The 20,173-nt window shown below is 50.0% G+C and overlaps 1 protein-coding gene across 6 annotated transcripts in view; it reads right to left on the bottom strand.

The window, feature by feature from the left end:
• Nucleotides 1-20,173, bottom strand: part of HMCN1 (hemicentin 1) — a 165,471-nt gene that overhangs the window by 10,683 nt on the left and 134,615 nt on the right. For all 6 annotated transcript variants that reach the window (XR_010081490.1, XR_010081491.1, XR_010081492.1 and 3 more), the window contains 28 exons: nucleotides 18,475-18,616; nucleotides 17,323-17,467; nucleotides 16,535-16,662; nucleotides 16,222-16,378; nucleotides 15,916-16,037; nucleotides 15,558-15,722; nucleotides 15,271-15,378; nucleotides 14,993-15,130; nucleotides 14,711-14,845; nucleotides 14,209-14,478; nucleotides 13,572-13,762; nucleotides 12,997-13,210; nucleotides 12,395-12,529; nucleotides 11,752-11,942; nucleotides 11,189-11,270; nucleotides 9,903-10,172; nucleotides 9,253-9,423; nucleotides 8,557-8,727; nucleotides 6,974-7,144; nucleotides 5,567-5,737; nucleotides 5,244-5,414; nucleotides 4,711-4,881; nucleotides 4,331-4,480; nucleotides 4,034-4,171; nucleotides 3,586-3,707; nucleotides 2,551-2,788; nucleotides 1,417-1,479; nucleotides 247-366 (listed from right to left, as the gene is read on the bottom strand). Coding sequence is in view for 3 of the 6 variants with exons in the window: in XM_063407765.1 (XP_063263835.1) it covers nucleotides 247-366; nucleotides 1,417-1,479; nucleotides 2,551-2,788; nucleotides 3,586-3,707; nucleotides 4,034-4,171; nucleotides 4,331-4,480; nucleotides 4,711-4,881; nucleotides 5,244-5,414; nucleotides 5,567-5,737; nucleotides 6,974-7,144; nucleotides 8,557-8,727; nucleotides 9,253-9,423; nucleotides 9,903-10,172; nucleotides 11,189-11,270; nucleotides 11,752-11,942; nucleotides 12,395-12,529; nucleotides 12,997-13,210; nucleotides 13,572-13,762; nucleotides 14,209-14,478; nucleotides 14,711-14,845; nucleotides 14,993-15,130; nucleotides 15,271-15,378; nucleotides 15,558-15,722; nucleotides 15,916-16,037; nucleotides 16,222-16,378; nucleotides 16,535-16,662; nucleotides 17,323-17,467; nucleotides 18,475-18,616 (4,450 nt within the window). In the remaining 3 variants the exon portion in view is untranslated. The remainder of the gene's footprint in view (nucleotides 1-246; nucleotides 367-1,416; nucleotides 1,480-2,550; nucleotides 2,789-3,585; nucleotides 3,708-4,033; nucleotides 4,172-4,330; nucleotides 4,481-4,710; nucleotides 4,882-5,243; nucleotides 5,415-5,566; nucleotides 5,738-6,973; nucleotides 7,145-8,556; nucleotides 8,728-9,252; nucleotides 9,424-9,902; nucleotides 10,173-11,188; nucleotides 11,271-11,751; nucleotides 11,943-12,394; nucleotides 12,530-12,996; nucleotides 13,211-13,571; nucleotides 13,763-14,208; nucleotides 14,479-14,710; nucleotides 14,846-14,992; nucleotides 15,131-15,270; nucleotides 15,379-15,557; nucleotides 15,723-15,915; nucleotides 16,038-16,221; nucleotides 16,379-16,534; nucleotides 16,663-17,322; nucleotides 17,468-18,474; nucleotides 18,617-20,173) is intronic.

Here is a 20,173-nt window from a genome sequence, read left to right as displayed (position 1 = left end):
AGACCCACACAGCCGGCACGGGACACGCTAAGCAGGGCTCCAGCACGAGCCACTGCAGACACGTGCCTGCAAATACCTTCCGCTACAATAATTACAATACCGCCATTAAACTGTGTTCCTATAATGAGAAAATGGCCCGAATAAAACCTCCCCTTAGCAACTGAAGGGCCTCCTAAGGCACTTTAAGGCCCTAAATTATCTAAGGGGCATTTGTATCCAAGCTGTCCCCAGCAGCACCTTTCTTACCCTGACATGTTCTGCCATCAGCAGAGATGGCGAGGCCTTTGGGACAGGAGCAGTAGTAGGATCCCACAGCATTGTGACAGGTGTGGGAGCAAGGATTTCCCACAGCACACTCGTCTTCATCTGGAACAAGAAAATGTTTGAAAAACCAGTGAGACTTCCCAAGAAACTACTCCTTCCTCAGAGGGGTGTGACTAGTAAAGCCCACAGGGCACAACCAGATCCAACAATTCCCTTCATTTGCAACTCTTCAAGAGGTAATGAAGTAAGTCCACAAAATCATCTCAGATGATTTCTCCCTAGAACCACCCCAACTCTAGAGAGACAGCCAGGGTGCTCATGTGCTTCTCTCCACCTCCATCCCCCAGGCAGGAACACACAAGAGACACAGGGCTCTTGTCTGAGGTGCCAACACTCATCCTTTCCTACCCACAGGTCACCTAAGTCCTTCATTGCTCTGGAGGCTCAGCAGAGCCTGAGGCTCAGTGTCCTCCAGGTGTACCTGAGGTACTGATTTAAAAGCTGTCTGAGCACTGCTCATATTGTAGGTGAGGACAGAAGTTAGGTCCTCAACTGCCCTTGGACCCACGCCCTTTCAGCAAGGATAACTCACACTTTTTGAAGTGCATACTTTGAACTCCAAGTAAAGGGGATGTGAGTTCTGGTGGCTTAATGTGTCCAGCTCTGGAGCCCTCAGCACAAGGTGGACATGGACCTCCTAGAGCAGGTCCACAGGAGGCCATGGAGATGCACCAAGGCCTGGAGCCCCTCTGCTCTGGAGCCAGCCCAGGAGAGCTGGGGGTGTTCAGCTGGAGAAGGGAAGGCTTCATGGAAACTTTAAAGCCCCTTCCAAAGTGTAAAGGGGCTCCAGGAGAGCTGGAGAGGGACCTGACACAAGGGCCTGGAGGGACAGGACACAGGGAATGGCTTCCCACCACCAGAGGGCAGGGATAGATGGGATATTGGGGAGGAATGTTTCCCTGTGAGGGTGAGGAGGCCCTGGCACAGGGTGCCCAGAGAAGCTGTGGTTGCCCTGGATCCCTGGAAGTGCCAGGCTGGACAGGGCTTGGAGCACCCTGGGCTAGTGGAAGCTGCTCCTGCCCATGCCAGGGGTGGAAATGGGAGATTTTTAAGGCTAAGATGCATGGTTACACCACTGGTGTCAGTCATTACCTGAGCAGTAGGGCCCAGATGAGTCCAAAGCAAACCCCGCAGGGCACTGGTTGCTGCGATCCCCTGGATGATAAAGGAAGCACGTGTCACTTGTGGATAAAAATACGGCCATTTCATTACTTTAACAGTAAGAATTGCAGCCCATCAGTTTTACAATATTTATTAGATTTCAACACCAAAACAGAAACTTAAATCTAGCCTTTAGTGGTTTTTCTACTTGGGCTCTAGCAGTCAGTATTGCATGGCTTGTGCTGGCCTGAATAACAGGTGTGTGGGGTCCCCTCAGCTGCCAGTTCTATCCCAGCCTAATGCATCCTGGAAAGGTTCTTAGTGAAAGAGTAAAGAGCATTCAGTTTTACTTCACAAAAAAAGGAGGACAATAGGCCCAATATGTCACAAATCTTAGGAGACCACTGTAGAAGAACACAACCACATACTACAAACTGCAGTGGAAAACTCAGGAGAGACTCCTCAAAGGACACAGGGCTTTGGCTGCTTGAAAACAGAAATTTAAAAACCTAGATTTAAAAAACCCCGAAAACCAGTATCTTAATTGTTGGAGGAAATAATGCAAGTTCAGTAGAGGCTTAGCCAGATCTAATCACAGCCGTATCTTGACCGGAGACTTGCTTTTATCAGATCTCTTTTTAAATTAGAAAAGAAATGCATTTGGTTTTCAAATTGTATAATGAGTCCCTAGTCTGGCAAGTGGGAAAAATTTATTTTACTTAATTTAGAATGGTGTTACTGAAAAGAAAGCCTGAGACAGGCAATCCCTCTGTTTCATTTACTTCCAAATCACAGCATTTTCCCTACTACTTAAAAAAAAAAGCCCAAATAGCATTAAAAAAGTAACAGGCCAGTTTGCTCATTAATTATGGCTTCTCAAAGGAAAATCTGCTCACACAAATCCATGCCCATGCCCTTTGGTCACTCAGGTTCATAAAAGCCAGCAGTAAGCAATGCTAACTAATAGTTAATTTATGGGAACATCAACAAGACTTTTAGGTCCTGGGATCTACACTAAAGCAAGTTTCACAGAATTTCCTTTTGAGACTACTGACTCAATGAATTCTAGGAAGAGAGGATGCTCCTTCCCCACAGTTTGATTTCTGGGAAGGCCTAGAACAATACCTTTTGCAATGGAAGCCTGGATTTTGAAAGCCACGGCCTCCTCCAGCGGGTCGTACTCCGTGGTGATGGAGGCAGCGCGCAGCGTTTGCACCAGGAAGGGCATCCTGCCCTTGGTGGGGTCGTAGGAGATGCTGTGGTTCCACGTGTAGGGAACGCTGACTCCGTCTGCTGTGAAGAGGCGCGTGGAGTGCGCGTGCAGCTGCCCAGGGCCTGTCTGGATGTAATCCTCGGTGTAATCCTGCAACAGAGCCCCGGCCATCAGCTGCTGCCACTCCAGCACCCCCTGCGCCCGAACCTCAGAGCTGTGAGGTGTGCTGAGAGAAAGGGGCTTATCTCAACCGCTGAACAAAGGGTATTGCACACACACAGCTCTTCTTCACTCTTATTTTAACTGTTGAATCTTAACACTGCCTGGTCTAATACTTAAAAACAGATACAGACTGATGTGCTGAGGATCCTGATGATGGAAGCCACAGCAGAGGATTTCTAAACAATATCTTACTCCTCAGTAACAATCTTTTGAGGTCTAAATATTTGGCTTTTACTCAAAGGCAGATGCTGACAAATGTGCTAAATAAATAAATGGTAGAGAAAAATTCTGCCTCTAAAGAGGGGTATAAATATCAAGCATACTACATATTGCAGTTTTCCAAAATATCAACAACTTCGGGTATATTTCTTGCATGGTGGAATTAATACAGTAAAATACTGGTTACCTGCTACTAAGTCAGAGAGGTTAAACTTGCACCTTTCTAGCTCTGCCCAAAGCAGCACTGACATGCCAGCCATGAATAAGTGCCCTGAAGACCCTCCTCAACACTGCCTGCCAACATCTCAAACTCTTGAGAGACCACCACCACCCTCCTCATGAGAACTTTCTGCTTTCAAAAACAACATCAGCATCATCAGTTCAAGCAGGCTCAAAAGAAGTCACACACAGTACAGCAGGTTTCAGAACTCAGTGCTTCCTGCTTTCCTCTGGGCGAGAGAAGGACAGATGCACGAGAGCAGAGGTGGTACCTGAGGCAGCTTTACCTTGACACTGACATCAGCCACTGACTGGAGCTGCAGCACGTGGCCACTCACAACGACATCCAGCAGCAGGGCCCCGTCCGCGTCCAGGCCGCGCGCAACGTGCGTCATGCGCAGGATCTCACCTGGCAGTTCAACAGCACACCCATGTACCACACATCCCAAACACAGACCCCCAACAGCCCCGTGGAATCCAAACTGGAGGCCCTTCACCAGTTATTTATACTTACAGTTTGTAAGGGTACCATGCCCACGAGCAAAAACATGACACTTTTCAAACTACAGCTCTGAAAGGTGGAATAAAGCCTCAGAAGGCCACAGTCAGCCTGGAAACATTAGTGTAAGCACAAGACCCAAATTCCAGCGATGGTCCTCTGCTGTCTTTTCAGAAATCCAGCATCTGTCTGGCTTACTGGACATGGAAAGAGCTCATCTATCCAAGGGAACTCACCAGTTGCAAACTCCACTTGAGTTTCTCTCTTGAAGACAGCGTCAGTGAGTGTAAACCCATTCATTGCTTCCCCGATTTCTTTGGCAGTTGTCCAATAAACTGGGCTGAGTATGGAAATGAGCTTTCTCATCGCTGGGCCTGAAGGAAACACCACAGAAAATCGGGGAGCTTTAATCTCAGACCCATATGCACAGGGGCTGAAGACTTATAACTAGTGTAACCCTTCAGATTTAAACCAGAAGACCACAGGTATTGGTGTATTCAGAGAAAAAACTGATAAAAATCAAAGAGGCCTACCAAGGGTCCGAGGGACATTGGTGATCTTTGCCTGTATCACTCTGGTGTCAGAGTCTGGGCTGTCTGTTACTGTGGCGTTCAGGAAAGCAATCCCAAATTCCACGTCATTGATATTGCCAATGATGCTGCCCTTGGCACGTGCAGGACCACCTGTGCAGGAAACAGGGGAAAGGCAAAACATAACCCCATGTGATATGTGCTGTTGGGTATTTTAGGGCACAGAAAACTGAGCTTAAGTTGCACGGCAGATTTACACCCAAAAAATTGAACTACCCAGTCAACTGGCCAAGATGAGACATAGCACCAGTGAAATCAGGAGTGCCACACTAGTGAATAAGCTTTTACCACACTGTCACTGCATGCAGGCTGTAAATACTCACCAGGGCATGCTTGGGTGTTGCACCTGGATATCTGGGAGGAGTCCCCAGGGCAAGGACGGCCACGATTTAACGGGGCTGGGCTGCTGCACAGGCGCACACGGGTCTGCTCGCCCCCTCCACAGGAAGCAGAGCATTGGCTCCATGATTGCCACTGCCCCCAGTTTCCATCCACTGCAGAATAAAGAATGAGGAAAGCAACTTTTCAGTTTGAATACTGCAGGCTGCATTGGTTATGCTAAAGTCAATTCTTTCCTGGAGGAACTAAGGTTCTAAAGGAATTGCTCAAAAGATGACAAAACCATTGTAACAGGCAGGTGTGATCACTCCTGCCATCAGAAACAGAATCCCAACTGATTTGGGTTGGAAGGGACCCTAAAGCCCATCCCATTCCACCCTCCACTGTCCCAGGTTGCTCCAAACCCCATCCAACCTGGCCTTGGACACTGCCAGGGGTGGTCTACATTCCTTATGTGGCATACACCCTGATGCCTTGCAGGGAAAGCTGCATTCCTGCAGCTGCTGTGAGCACTGACCTGGGCACAGGTCCGTGCTGCACCTCTGGATCTGCACGTCAGCCCCAGCACAGGCCCTGCCGCCACTGGCCGGGCGTGGGTTGTCACAGCTCCGGTACCGCCTCGTCTGGCCCCCGTTGCACGTCCGACTGCAAGTCCCCCAGCTGCTCCATGGGCCCCAGTTGCCATGAACTGCAAGAATAAGTCAGATTTGATCTTCCTCAGGGATTTAAAACCAGACAGTCAAGCTAGGAAAACACTTCTGTTGGAGAGTAATTTTTTTTTTTCCCCCAAAAGAAAAGAACAAAAACCAGTGGGCAAACAGCCCAACCCAAAGCACTTACCTGGGCAAGGATCACTGTTGCAAAAATCCATTTGTATGTCACTTCCCTCACACTTGTGTCCCCCGAACTGCGGGGCTGGGTCGGAGCACTGGCGCGTCCTCTGCCTGCTGCCTCCCCCGCAGGACACGCTGCAGGCGCTCCAGCTGCTCCACAGGGACCACTTCCCATCCACTGGGGAGAGAGGCACAGCAGTTACAGCCTGACTCCAGGAGTGACACAGCACTGCTACACCAGGGAAAACCCAGCATGGATGGCACTGACTCTCTACACCATCTCAGCTACTCAGGGATCTCTCCCCAGGGACCTGGGGGTGCAGCTGGGTGAGAGCTGGGCCGGCCCTGGCCATGCGAGGTGGGACCAGAACTCCCTGTACCCTGGGCTGATCCCCCAGTGTGGGCAGCAGGAACAGGGGATTCTGCCTTCTGCCCTTCTCAGGTGAGAGCCCACCTGCAGAGCTGCCCCAGCCCTGGGGCCAGCGCAGGGGGGACCTGGAGCTGCTGGAGAGGGTCCAGAGCAGGCCCCAGAGCTGCTCCCAGGGCTGGAGCACCTCTGCTCTGGAGCCAGCCTGGGAGAGCTGGGGGTCTTCACTTGGAGAAAGGAAGGCTCCAGGGAGACCTTGAGCCCCTTGCAGTGCCTCAAGGGGCTCCAGAAGAGCTGGAGAGGGACTTGGGACATGGGATGGAGGGACAGGAAAAGGGGAAATGGCTTCCCACTGCCAGAAGACAGGGTCAGATGGATCTTGGGAAGGAATTCTTCCCTGGGAGGGTGGGCAGGCCCTGGCACAGGGTGCCCAGAGAAGCTGTGGCTGCCCCTGGATCCCTGGAAGTGTCCAAGGTCAGGTTGGACAGGACTTGGAGCAGCCTGGACCAATGGCAAGGGTAGAATGAGATGGGCTTTAAAATCCACCATCACAAGGTCGGGTCTCCCTTCTACTGATCCTGGTCTTGGTGTAGGATCTGGCAAGAGCAAAATGGAGCATGAAGCCAGAAACTCAGTCTGACATGTTGCACATTGCAATCCATGGAATTTCCCTCTGTTATCCTTGCACTCAGCCAAAAATAAAAATCCTATCTCAGAAATGTGATTTTTCCTATCCACTGATGAAACACTCATTGAAAGGTGGAAGAAAGGATAAATGAGTAACAGAAAGTAAGAAAATGTTAATAATAAATATTCAGAAACCTATCCTTTAATTATCAATAATTTAAAATGTGGCTTCTGTGAGGTAAAGCAACAAGGACAAGGGAAAAAATCCTATTTGTAGGCCCTATAGCAGATACTAAGTAGTGACAGTCAGTGATAATAAAAAGCTTGAAGGGGAGTCTTTTCAGGGATTAGTCTTCTAGAACCGGAGAGCGTTAACCACGACCGAAGCAGAGGTGGGGAAGGGAAGAAGCTCGGTCTCACCCGGGCAGCGGCGGCGGAAGCAGAGCTGGAGCTGCGTGTCGGGGCCCTGGCAGCGGGGCCCGCCGTGCGCCGGGGCCGGGCTGGTGCAGAGCCGCGCCCGCGTCTGGCTGCCCTTCCCGCAGGAGGCGCTGCAGGGCCCCCACGGCCCCCAGGGGCTCCACTGGCCGGGCACTGCAACGGCAGCACAGCTACACACGGCCCGGGGTACCCCTGATCCCCACCAGTGCCCGGGGTACCCCTGATCCCCACCAGTGCCCGGGGTACCCCTGATCCCCACCAGTGCCCGGGACATCCCTGATCCCCACCAGTGCCCGGGGTACCCCTGATCCCCTACACCGCCCGGGGTACCCCTGATCCCCACCAGTGCCCGGGGTACCTCTGATCCCCACCAGTGCCCGGGGTACCTCTGATCCCCACCAGTGCCCGGGGTACCCCTGATCCCCACCAGTGCCCGGGGTACCTCTGATCCCCACCAGTGCCCGGGGTACCCCTGATCCCCTACACCGCCCGGGATATCCCTGATCCCCACCAGTGCCTGGGATGGACAGCCAGGGTATCCCTGATCCCCCACACTGCCCGGGACATCCCTGATCCCCACCAGTGCCCGGGACATCCCTATCCCCCACACTGCCCGGGATGGACACCCAGGGTATCCCTGGTCCACACACTGCCTGGGACGGACACAGACCCGGGATAGTCCTGTTCCCCCCACACTGCCCCAGAACAGACACACACCTGGGATATCCCTGTTCCCCCCACAAAATGCCACGAGCAGTGGCCCAAACAATCAGCACTTTGACAAGCAGAGATTGAAGATTGACCCTTTCCTTTCTGTTCTTTGACTGTATCACCTCACCACATCGTGGAACATCAGAACTGAATGTTTAATCAAATCTGGAGTTGCCCAACTCCCTGGGTAGGATGGAGGCCTGAGCAGGGCCAAGGCAGCCTGGCTAAAAGCTGCCAGAGAGCAGCAGCCAGAGGTGATTTTCCTGCCAAAACCTAGAGAAATGAGTCTCAGGCCCATGGATGAGTATTTGGCATCACAGTGGCAGCAGAGCCAGGGAAAAATGGAAAAATCAAACATTGCAAATTGTACAGAAGGGAACATGTCAGTGGTGAAGGCCCTGAATGAACTGCAACCTGTAAAATGTGGGAAATACTCATGGGACAGGAAGGAAACCTGAACATTCAGGTAGTTGGGACCAAACTGTGGCTGCAAATTATAACAGAGGAAAATGCAAAGTCTTAAATTATTAACAATCATTTTTACATAGCTTTCAATAGTTGGGTTTAGCTCTCTTTATATTTTAACTGGCTTTGCAGGATAGGTTTAGAGTAGAGAGAATTTGCGCTGTGAGGATGTGGGTAACAAGTACTGGAAACCATTATAATACAAATTAATATTCTGACTAGTGTAAAAAAATTGCTGAGATTTCTGTTTCCAAGAACTCATGCCATTCAATTAAAAAAAAAAGTAATTAACAACAAAAAATAAACTGAGATAATTTGGATTTGGAGAAACAAAGAGACCTGTATGTGAAGGCCCTCATGCAAATAAGGTTAAATTACTCCTCTCTTACCTGGGCAAGGCCTAAGATTGCACATGACTGACTCCAGAGCACTGCCCTCACAGGGTTTCCCTCCATGCTGAGCCGGGGGGTTACTGCAGGTCCTGCTCCTTGTCCTGTTCCCTTGGCCACAGCTCCTTGAACACTCTTCCCACAGCCCCCACTCCGACCAGCTCCCATCCACTAAGGACAAGAAAAGCCCAGTTTTCATTAATATTTTTTGTGGTATTTACTGACATTTCCTCCTTCTTTCCAAAACTGATTACAACTTAGAAAAATTAATCTGCCATAAAGATCCATGGTAATAAAAGTTCACTGTTTGGGCACTTAATGCAAGGCACATTAAAATGATGAATTCATTGTGGCTTTTCAGTACTTAAACAGGGTCTACAAAACAGAGGGAGAAAGACTTCTATGGCCAGACAGGAATAGGACATGGGGGAAAGGTTTTAAACTAAAAGAGGAGAGATTTAGGTTAGGTATTTGGAAGGAATTGTTCTCTCTGAGGGTGGTGAGGCCCTGGCACAGGGTGCCCAGAGAAGCTGTGGCTGCCCTGGATCCCTGGCAGTGCCCAAGGCCTGGTTGGACAGGGCTTGGAGCACCCTGGGCTAGTGGAAGGTGTCCCTGCCCATGGCAGGGGTGGCACTGGATGGGCTTTAGGGTCCCTCCAACCCAGACCCGTGTGGATGGACGTGCCTGCAGCAGTACCTGGGCAGGGCTGGCGGTGGCAGCTGCGCAGGTCGCTGTGGGGGCCCTGGCAGCCGCGGCCGCCGTTGGCCGGCACAGGGCTGTCGCACTGCCGGACGCGCTCCTGCACTCCCTGGCCGCAGGTGACGCTGCACGCCTGCCATTCCAGCCAGCTGGAGAACCCGCCGTGCACTGCAACGGGAGCAGGGGTGCTGCTGGCCACTGCTGGTGCCTACAGCTCCCTCAGACACAGGGAAGTGAAAACTGCACCTTCTGCCCCTTGGAAATCCATCTCGCTGCATGCCGTTACTGTGCAAAAACCTCTTACCATAGCTCAAAGACAATTACTGCCTATGCTCCCAAATGCACAGTTCAGTTGTGTTCTGAGGATGGGCTCTGGTTTAAGACCCTTTCATTATAATTTTTGTTTCTCACCCATCACAGCCTCTGTCTGTCCCATTTGAATGAGTATAATGGAATAAAATTTAATGAAAGAGAATCCCACTGACACTTCATACTAGGCTTACCTTAGACCTAATGCTTATAAAGAAGTCAAGATCAAACATCTCATCCCTAAAATGTGGGCAGGATGAACCTTGACCACCTTTCAGATCCAGATCAATGCTGTCACCTACCAGCTTCAAAGTCCCTGTGATGCTCCGTGCACCTACCCTGCACAGTCAGGGGTGCCGTGACGAGGACAGAGCCCAGGAGGTTCCTGGCCACGCACTCGTACTGGGCGGTGTCGTCCCTGCGCAGCGCGGCGATGCGCAGGGAGCCGTTGGGCAGCAGGGCCACTCGGTCGTCGCCCAGCACGGGCCGGCCCTGCCGGGACCAGCCGATGCTGGGAGGGGGCTCTCCCCCGGCCTGGCAGTCCAGCACCGCCGTGGCACCGGCCTCCAGCACCGTCCCCACCGGCTCAACGGTGATGACTGGGGGGCCTGGAAGAGAGAGGGATCTTTGGGGGGCAGCACATGGGCACAGGCTCCATTGGCTTAGCATTAAAGCGAGCACAAGGAAGTCCTAAGTCAGTTTACTTTGACTAAAATTATTATTGCTGAGTCCCCGCTGGCAAAATAGAAACACAGAATCCTTAAGGTTGGAAAACACCTTTCAGATCACCAAATCCAACCATCAACCCAGCACCACCACCAGTGTTCACCGCTAAACCATGTCCCCAGTGCCACTAAACAGACACATGTTACAATGCCAACAATCAGCTGGTTTGAACATGCAGCCATCAGGACTAAAGCAGAGATTAAGGCCCAGCTCTAGGAGCACATGCTCTTCTTTATTGCTAAAATGGGTTGTTTTTCAAAAAACCCACAGGAAGGTGTTATTATTCATGTCCAGAGACAACTGAGGGGTAAGGAACAGACCCACACTGCTTGAGACTACAGTAGGAAGAGCATGTCTAGAAATTCTCCCACTAGCAAAGAAAAATTCAAAGGTATTATTTTTGCCAAAAATAAAATATTGTCAATGAGAATTAGGATTCACCTGCTTAATTTATAAGTTGAGAGTCTAGTTTATTCCAGTTGTATTGACTGAGCTAAGAGAAACAGGCCCTTTCAGAGAGTGATTCAGTTCATTCCACACTGGTTTCTACGATGAGGCTCAACCACCATGTACACCCTCTCTTCTTTGACCTCAATCACCACTTAGACCAGACTCTCAAATATTCATGATGAAATATGTCTGGAGAAGCTCTTGGCTGCCTCACCCCTCGAAGTGTTCAAGGAGCAACCAGCTTTCATGGAAGGTGTCCCTGCCTACGGCAGGTGATCTTTAAAGCCCCTTCCAACCCAAGCTCTTCTACAATTCCACAGAAGAAGTGATGAGTCCAAACCTCCAGGGCAGTGCCCAACCCTCAACACTCCCCCAGGAGCTGCTTGCACCTCCCCACGGACAGGTTTCCAGTCCCTTAAGGGGCAGTAAGCCTCCCCTTGAGCCTTACTCTGCAGGGTCAGGGTCAGGCTGCGCTCCACGACGCCCGCGTCATTGGTTGCCACGCACTTGTAGTCACCAGCATCTTCATTCTGAGGAACAAAGCCAGGGCTCAGTCTACAGGGCCTCTCCTGGGGTAGCAGGGGGGAGCAGGGAATTTTAACCCCGATTCAAAATGCAGACATGAGTTCATGGGGAAAAACAGGAGTCTTGCTGTTCAGATTAGGAATTTAGATTTGGAATAAGAGATTTTCACGTGGAGAATGCAATTTTCAGCTTACCCATAGAACCCAGGCTCTCTTAAGGTCAAGAGCAAAGGTGCCATTTAACTGGTCATGACCAGGATCTCACACACCAACAATTAGCATGTAAATTCAGTCCTTCTGCCAAGCAGGGGGAACTCTGATCCCTGGGTTTCATCTCAGTAATTTGAATCTAAGTCTAGTCTGAATTAAAACATTTGTTCAAGGTTAAAGCAAAAAAGGATAAATGTCTAGCCTGACTCTTTCAAACCAAGGAATACCTTTATCTATCAAGTTCAAGGCAGACACTCAGTACTGGGGCAGGACTCACCACGGTGCCATAGATAGCAAGGGAACCATTGACAAGCTGTCGGATCCTGTTGCTAATCTGAACTCCCACTCCTTTTTTGCTCCACTGGATGGTTGGAGGGGGATCTCCCCTGACTTCACAATTCAACATGGCATTGCCACCCAAGGGCTCAATTCGGCTGGAGTGATAATCCCCTTTGAAGACTGGAGGCTCTGAAAAAACAAGGGATGGCAGAGAAATAACAAAGTGTTCCTGATGATAACTGCTGGCAATGATCTCTCACCTCTGACTTTCTGAAGGGGATATTTCATTTGGATTTTTCCAATTTAGCCATTGGCAAGGTATTATATACTAGAGGGAATGGCTTTAAACTGACAGCAGACAGGTTCAAATTAGATATTAAAGAGAAATTCCTCCCTGTGAGGGTGGCGAGGCCCTGGCCCAGGGTGCCCAGAGAAGCTGTGGCTGCCCCTGGATCCCTGGAAGTGTTCCAGCTCCAGGTGGGTGGGGCTCAGAGCAGCCTGGGCTAGTGGAAGGTGCCCCTGCCCATTGCAGAGGGAGGCACTGGATGAATTTTAAGGACCTCTCTCAGCCATCCCCTTCCGACTGCACAGTCCAAAGCCAATGGAGCTGTCCAGCAACGAGCAGTGCTGATTTCACGTACCTTTGACATACACAAAGCCAATGGCCCTGATGGAGCCCACCGTGTTCTCTGCAGAGCACACGTAGGTCCCAGAGTCCTCCTTGGACACCCTCTCGATGAGCAGCTCACTGTGCCCGTTGACATCATCGTACTGTGCTGGAGGGAGAAAGGGAAAGGGTCATTCCAGGGACTGGAACGTACACAGCTCACAGGAGTGTTTGAATCTGTGCACTCTCAGCAGCACAGCTCAGGGGCCCTGTGCTTCCCTGAGACACTCCAGGAGCACACAGAGTCACTACTGTAGCATTTGTCCAGGTGCACCTATTCACTTCAGCTGCCCCCTAATTTAGAGCATCAGTTGCTTGGATGCTGAGTAAATACCATCATGTATGATTGTTTTTGATGTGCTACATCATTGGTTACAGAAGAGGGACCATTTTGTAATTGCCTTCCTTACAGCTTTGTCTCAGAGGCAGTTTAATTACATGATTGCAAAACACCAAAGATATTCCTCACACAATCACTAACAGTTTATTCCAGCTAGAGTTTTCTTCTTGCCTGCCCTAAACTGCAATGCTGCACAGGGGAAAAATTCTGCAGCCAAATGGCCACCAGGGACCCACCTGGAATGATGTTATTGTTAAAGGTCCATGTTATTCTGGGGACAGGTATCCCTGTTGCTTTGCAGGTTAACCTGAGCTGCTCTCCTTTAGTCAAGGCTACATCTCCAGGCAGTTCAGTGAAAGCTGGGAGCACGTGAACAGTCAGGGTGACCGTGTGTGTGTCCTCCCCAGCAGTGTTGGTGGCAATGCAGGTGTAGCTGCCAGAGTCTTCGGGCTGGAAGGAAACACGGTGGGGAAATTTCAGCTGGGATATATCCTATAGCTGGGATATATCCAGCACACACCACTCGCATCAGCAAGAGAACGTTGAAAGGCTTGGAACAAGCGTTAGGCAGAAATGCTCACCTGAACTCTTCCACTTCCCTAAATTTGAAGGATAACTAACACTTCTTTTACCCTTCCTGAGGATTTACTACTACAAATTCTTCATAGATTTTACTCCACAGTGGAAAATTAAAACTTTTATGATGATTTTGGAACATTAAGAACATCAAAATTAAAATAATGGCTAACCCAGAAGTGTATCTTATCACTGCCAAGTACGTCCAGTAACAGGTTAAATTTAGGGAGCTTACCACAACATTGTCCAAAATGAGGTCTCCACCAGGCACAGTCTGGTATTTTCCCACTGTGTCTCCTAACAGTGTGTTGTCCTTCCTCCAGTTGATTGTTGGTGCTGGGATCCCCTCAGCCACACATGCCAGCACAGCCTGGGAGCCCTCTGTGACTGTGTACTGCGTATCCGTGCTGCGGATCCTAGGCGGAACTGTGGGGGGGTCAGTAAAAACACCTCCTCTGGGAATTATCCAAGCACAACACTGGACTGAAGAAAACCCTTGCCTGGACCTTCTGGATTGTCATCTCCATCAGTGACTGTGTGCCGAAATTCAAGCAACTGGCCAATATTACAACTTAATAACACTGCCCTATATTAAGCAGCACAATTTTCCTGAACTCCTCCTGTACATCCCTAGCTCCTCACTCTCTGTGGGATCACACTGGTAACGCACATCGCTTCCCTACAGTCCCACTTATCACAGGATGGTTTGGGCTCGAAGGGACCGTAGAGCCCATCTCATTCCAACCCTTCTCACTATCCCGGGTCGCTCCAAGCCCCCTGCAGCCTGGCCTTGCACACTGGCAGGGATGGGGAGCCCCCAGCCTGTCTGGAGCAGCCGTGGCAGTGCCCCTGCCCTCCAGAAGAGCTCTTACCGAGCACGGTGAGCTCCGTGCCGGCGCTGCCGGAGCCCGCGGGGTTTGCCGCGGTGCAGGTGTAGCGGCCGCTGTCCCCGGGCTGCACAAACAGGATCTGCAGAGCTCCCGTGCTCAGGATTCTCCTCCGCATGGACTCCGATATGGGCTGCCCAGCCTTGTGCCAGCTGATCTCTGGCACAGGGTAGCCTTCGGCCTCACACTGCAGAGTGACAGACTGATCCACAGCAACAACATATTCCTCCACGTGGGACTTGATAACAGGAGGAACTGAAAGGAAAAAAGACAATTATTAAAAGAATTAGATGCTGTAGGAAGCAAGGAACACTTTAATTCTTAGTGAAAATAATTCTAAAAGCGTATCCTAAAGCAGATATTGAACTACAGGGAATAAATCTCCTGGGCTCCGTTCAGCATTACATCAAACAAGAAAGCACAAGGTCCCTTTCTATTGCTCAGAATTGTGTTTGGACCAAGAGAAGGAATTTAGAAGGTGATTTACCTTGAACTTTCAGCTTGATCTTCCCCAGAGCAGTGCCAGCTGGATTCTGAGCAACACACATGTAAGTGCCAGCATCTTCCACAGCTGCTCTGGCAATCTGCAAACTGCCACTTGGCTGGACCGTGTAACTGTTCCCTAAAACAAATATAATCAAAGTATGACACTTCTGGTTTGGTGTTTGGTTTTAAATGAATGGTGAGGAGAAACGCAAGTTTCAGCCAAGAAAAAATGGGTGTGTGTGTGTCAGGGGAGCAGGTGGGGTCCCAGGCTCTGGGAGGATACCTGTGGTGATGACGTTGATGCCCTCCTTCTGCCACGTGATCACGGGCTGAGGAGTGCCCGTGGCCTCACAGGGCAGCACAATGGGATTGTTCACGATGACATCCAATGCCCCTGGCTGGGCCTGGATAACGGGTGGCTCTGTGGAATGAAGAAAAAGGGAAAAGCGTAACGTTCAAGGTTAGGAGAATACAGAAGAGCACTAGAATTGTACAGCCTGAGCAGGCTGCAGCAGCAGTGCTGGCTGCCAAAACAGCCTTGCTGGTCAGCCCCCAGCTTACCCTGCACGTGCAGAGTGACATGCCTGTGCGCAGAGCCCGCGGCGTTCCGGGCCACACAGGTGTACCTGCCCCCGTGGGCCAGCTGGGCAGAGGGGATCTCCACAGCTCCTGCCACAGAGAGAGCACCACAACATGCACAGCATCCTCCACGCTCCCTTACAGCATCCCTCATTTCATTCCAAGCCGTCAAAGAGGGGATCTTTGGGGGACTGTTTGCATTTCTGTAATTCATTACTTACAGATGTAATGGATGTGCCTGATTGCACTGATTTCCTGAAGCACATTACCTGAAGAGAGAATTCTGTAGCCATCTCCTCTGGGAAGCAACTTGATGCCATTTTTGGTCCAATGAACTGAGGGGACGGGAACACCGGAGGCGGTGCAGGAAATCACAACTGGAGACAGTTTTGTTACCAGGAGCTCTGTGGCTTCATCTGCTATGGATGGGGGCACTGAAAATGAAGAGCAGGGCAAAGGTTATTTGCTCACGCTCATTTGCTAGAAATTCTTGGAAATACCAGAGACTTATGATACCAGTATCAAAGAGGAATGAAATAAACTCTCATCTCAACACTGGAACACCCCAATGAAGTTCTGGGTGCCACACAAATGTAATAGCAATAGATGTAGCAATATCCCATCTACCTTGAACAGTGAGATCAATTGCCCTTTGATCTTCTCCTGCAGCATTTGACACAGAGCACTCATAGACAGCAGTGTCATCCACAGTGGGAGAAATGATTACTAAGGAACCTGAAGACAGAAGTCTGAACAAAAGAAAGAAACCAAAGAAAAACGAAAGTAAAAGCCATTGAAATACTTCTTTCCTTCTCAGGTAATCAGCCCACTGAATTTGCTGGCTAGACAAGGTAGTTTTTAAGCACAGCTAGATTTTTCAAGTGCCAAAATCATCTCTGAAAACTTGAAACCCACAATGAAAACACCTCTTACCTGTATGTATTCTGGTTCTGATCAACACTAAGCAGATGCCCATTCTTTTTCCAGCTAATTGCTGGCCTGGGAATTCCCGTGGCTTCACAAGGCAAAGTGGTTTGCACGTTTACGGTAACTATGATATTCGTCTGCCCAGGAGCAATAATTGGAGGAACTAAGGACAAACAAAGCCTAATTAATTAGAATAATTTACATATATATATACACACACATACACATTCCTCCCCTTTTTTAAACCAGAGCAGCTCAGAAGGGCTAAGCAGAAGCTGCCTCTGGCACAGTGCCGGCGCAGGTTCGGCCGCAGCTTTACCGAGGACGCGCAGGTCGATGCGCCGGCGCTCGCTGCCCGCGGCGTTGGTGGCCATGCACACGAATCTGCCCGTGTCAGCCACCTGTGCCCAGGGGATGTGCAGGGAGCCGTCCTCCAACACCGAATACCTGCAACAGAGCAACGCTGCTGCCCACCAGCCATCCAGAGCGCAGAGGAAGGGATGACTCAGGGGACACAACCAACGGCATAAATGAAGCATGTGTTAATTGGGGCACAGAGCTGAATCACTGATTTCACTCTTTCCCAGCACACCCATTTCCCAAAGAAACAATGAAATCTGGCTGATGTGGTGATTTCATCTAAATGAAACTGGATTTACAGAAAACAACCAACCAACCCCATTTTTTACGGTTTCTCATTTAACCTTAAAAAACATAATTAATTCCCGTTCTTTTTCTTTGCAATGTAACAGAATCCCTTAGCATTTTCTCAATTCTAGAAAATGCCAAACTACTTCCTCATAAAACAGTCAGGAGACAGAAACCATTCCCTATAATAAAAGTTGGTACTAGAACATGTATAAAAAGTTTAATGTATCAGAAAATACAGAATAGCTTTTGGTCTGCATGAAATTGCTTAGCTTCATCCCAAAACTCTGTGTATATATAAAAATTTAAAGACCTTTGACATTTACTGTTCAAACAAAAAGGTGAAACCTTTGGTGCTGCTACTTTTCTCTAGAACAATTTCATGTCTAATTAAGTTTCTGTACTAAATACATTTTTAAGTAGCAATGAAGAATATTTATGCCAAATTCTGGGCAATACCTGGAATTGTTTCCAGTAACAACAGCCCCATCCTTCCTCCAGGTGATCCTGGGGGCTGGGACTCCTTCTGCAGCACACTCCAGCAGGGCAGAGGTGTTGATGTGGACCGTGGTGGTCTGGGGGCTGCTCCGGATCGTGGGAGCCACTGCAAGGGAGAATTGCTGATGATAAAAAGGAAATAACTCTGCATTGCAATGACTGAAACTGAACACATGGAACGAGGTGCAGCAGCAGGTTTGGGTTCACTGCAAAGACAGGAACAAGGTTCTTACCATTCTAGGTGACGGTAGTTGCCAAGGTGCAGCAGGGAAGGAGAAAGAAAATTTGGTTGAAATGCACTGTAAAGATCAGCTCTGCAAGTTACTGCAAAGGGTATCACTGAGCTAAAACAGCAGGAATTCAGCACATGGAATTTGACAAGCTAGGATTGTGGGGATATCCGTGCTGCCTCATTACACACTAAGGAGAAAAAAAGACTTTAGCTGGACCAGGTAAGGCCAGTCATTGGGGGCACAGTGTAAGACAGGGCCCATGTGACTGGGCTGGAAACAACAGAAAAAGGGGAGAAAGTTCCTTCCAGTCTCCTGAGTGTGAGAACAGAATAGCTTCTCATCAGACTAGAGGTGAGAAAATAAATAGGTTTAAAATGGAGCTCAGGGCTACGGCAGCACAGGACAAGTATTAAGCGTAAGGCCCCTCAAGCCCTGTCCTCTCCAGGCGCAGAGAAGCTGCCACAGCTCTCAAGTAACCTGTCAAGCCAGCTGTGAAACCTCACCCCCAAGGTGCCAGTCAAATGCTTCAGAGAATTGCTCTGGGTTTGTCCAAGAGCTTTTGTCAGTCTTGGATAAGGGTGGCCACTCTGGATGTATCCTGACCCCGTGTCAGGATGATGAGTGGACACAGCCTCTGCTCGCAGGAAGCACAGATGGAGAGTGGCCATGGCAAGTGCCCAGGAAGTCCCTTAGTGTGGGGGCTGGCTGTGGGCTCAGCAGTGGGACATGAGGCCATGCACAGGACCCCACAGTTTGGGCATGGCCTGAGTGGCCAACACATGGCTGGAAAGTGAACACAAATGCTCCATCCCTGCTGCCTGAACTGCTGCAGAAACACCGTGCAAAGCCTAAGCTGCCCAAGGCTGCTCCGTGAGGTTACCGTGCACTGCCAGCAGGAACTCCCTGGTGGTTTCCCCTGCCACATTCCTGGCCACACAGGTGTATCTGGCACTGTCACCCAGCTCGGCGTTGTTGATCTGCAGGTACCTCCCGCTGGACAGGATCCGCAGCCGGGGGCCTCCCTGCGGGCACACACAGACACAGGCAGGGGGTCAGGGCGTCACTGCCGGCCTCTCCTGAGCACAGAACATCCTGCCACTGCACAGCATAACAGCCAGGAGAGAGGGCACAGATAAACCAGGGGCTGAGCTCACTGCTGCCTGTATATCCCTGAAGAGAAGGGGGTAAAGAAAGCTTTGAAAACTTAGCATTGCTTACTGGTTCTCAGTTGAAACCCATACTGAGGCTTGTGCCTGAAGGAGGCAGCTGTTACAGAGCCAAAGGGCTTTGGAGTTTTTATGGAAAGGGGCACCTAATAGCACATGATTAATTTCATTTATTTTATTATCTATGTACACTATAGGCAGAAGGAATCAAAGTTTCTTTACACTGTTCTTCCAGCATCACAGTCTGGCTCAGCTGGGAGGCAGCACAGGCTCAGCCAGCTCAGTTTACCAGCCAGGAGCTCACCAGCCAGCAGTTCTGGGCACAGGCTGCCCCTCTGACCCCACAGCTCCTGCCAGGAGCCAGGTCAGTGAGAGCTTTACCACACCCAGCCTGGGTTCTGCTTGCATCAATCGCTGACAGCAACATCAGTTACGAGTGCTCAGAGACCTGACTGGATAAAAACCAGCAGGAAAAACAGCACACACTTAACTTTTCCAGTACTACACACCCTCTGATGGAACTGAAAGCTGACATTCCCATCTACTCTTCTGGTTAGAGGGTCTAAGAAGGACACCCCAGAGAGGTGAAACTCTCCTGGTTCTGCAGTAGCATCCTGGTACCCTGCTCTCGCACCAGGCATCAGCTCCAGTGCTGCAGTGCAGGGCTGGAGCTCTCAGGTGACACAGTTCACCACCAGGGTGGGTTATTGACAGATTTTGGGCAATCATTGGCATTTCCTGTTGAGAACACAACCTGTGTGATGGTTTCTGAACACAAGAAACCTAGAGATAACAGAAGATAGAGGATGAAGCTGTAACTTAATCCTTAGGCTCTACTCAAAATAAGCCAGAAAACTCAGGCTGGAAATAAAATACAAACTCAGCCAGTCTTTTAGTGTTTGAAAAAAGCCAGGTTAGGCCAGGAGGCTCCTGTTCTTTTCTTAACCCTCAATTGGCATTTCCAAAGTCCCTCAAGAGTGCCACAACTTCAAAGCTGCTGGAGGCCACATCTTTCCATAGCTCTGCTGCCAGAGAAGGTGGTGCTGCACAATTCCATCACTCACACAGAGATGGGCTAGGGCAGGCCTCATCTCAAAATCTGCCCAGTGCAAGACAACAAAAGCAGGAGGAATGGCAATCCCCACAAGGCTGCTCCACAAAACTAGTGATATTTAAATTGAAATAACACCCCAGGCTGAGAACCTGCCTTTCTCCAGCCCTCTCTTGTCACTGTGACACCTCCACTTTTCCAGGCAAGGAGGATGATTTGCCAAGGAGCTCTTCACCTCTCTTCCCACACCCAAGGACACCCATTCCCAGCTGCTCAGGATTAGTCAGCTGTTACATTTCTTTGGGGTTGGGAAAGCAACTGGGCATTGGGGAGGACACTGATTTCTCCTGATGTCTAGAATA

The sequence above is a fragment of the Prinia subflava genome, chromosome 10 (genome assembly GCF_021018805.1).
Source record: "Prinia subflava isolate CZ2003 ecotype Zambia chromosome 10, Cam_Psub_1.2, whole genome shotgun sequence".
NCBI classification, from domain to species: domain Eukaryota; kingdom Metazoa; phylum Chordata; class Aves; order Passeriformes; family Cisticolidae; genus Prinia; species Prinia subflava.
Note: the sequence above shows the minus strand (reverse complement) of the source record. Positions and strands in the feature narration are given on the sequence as shown.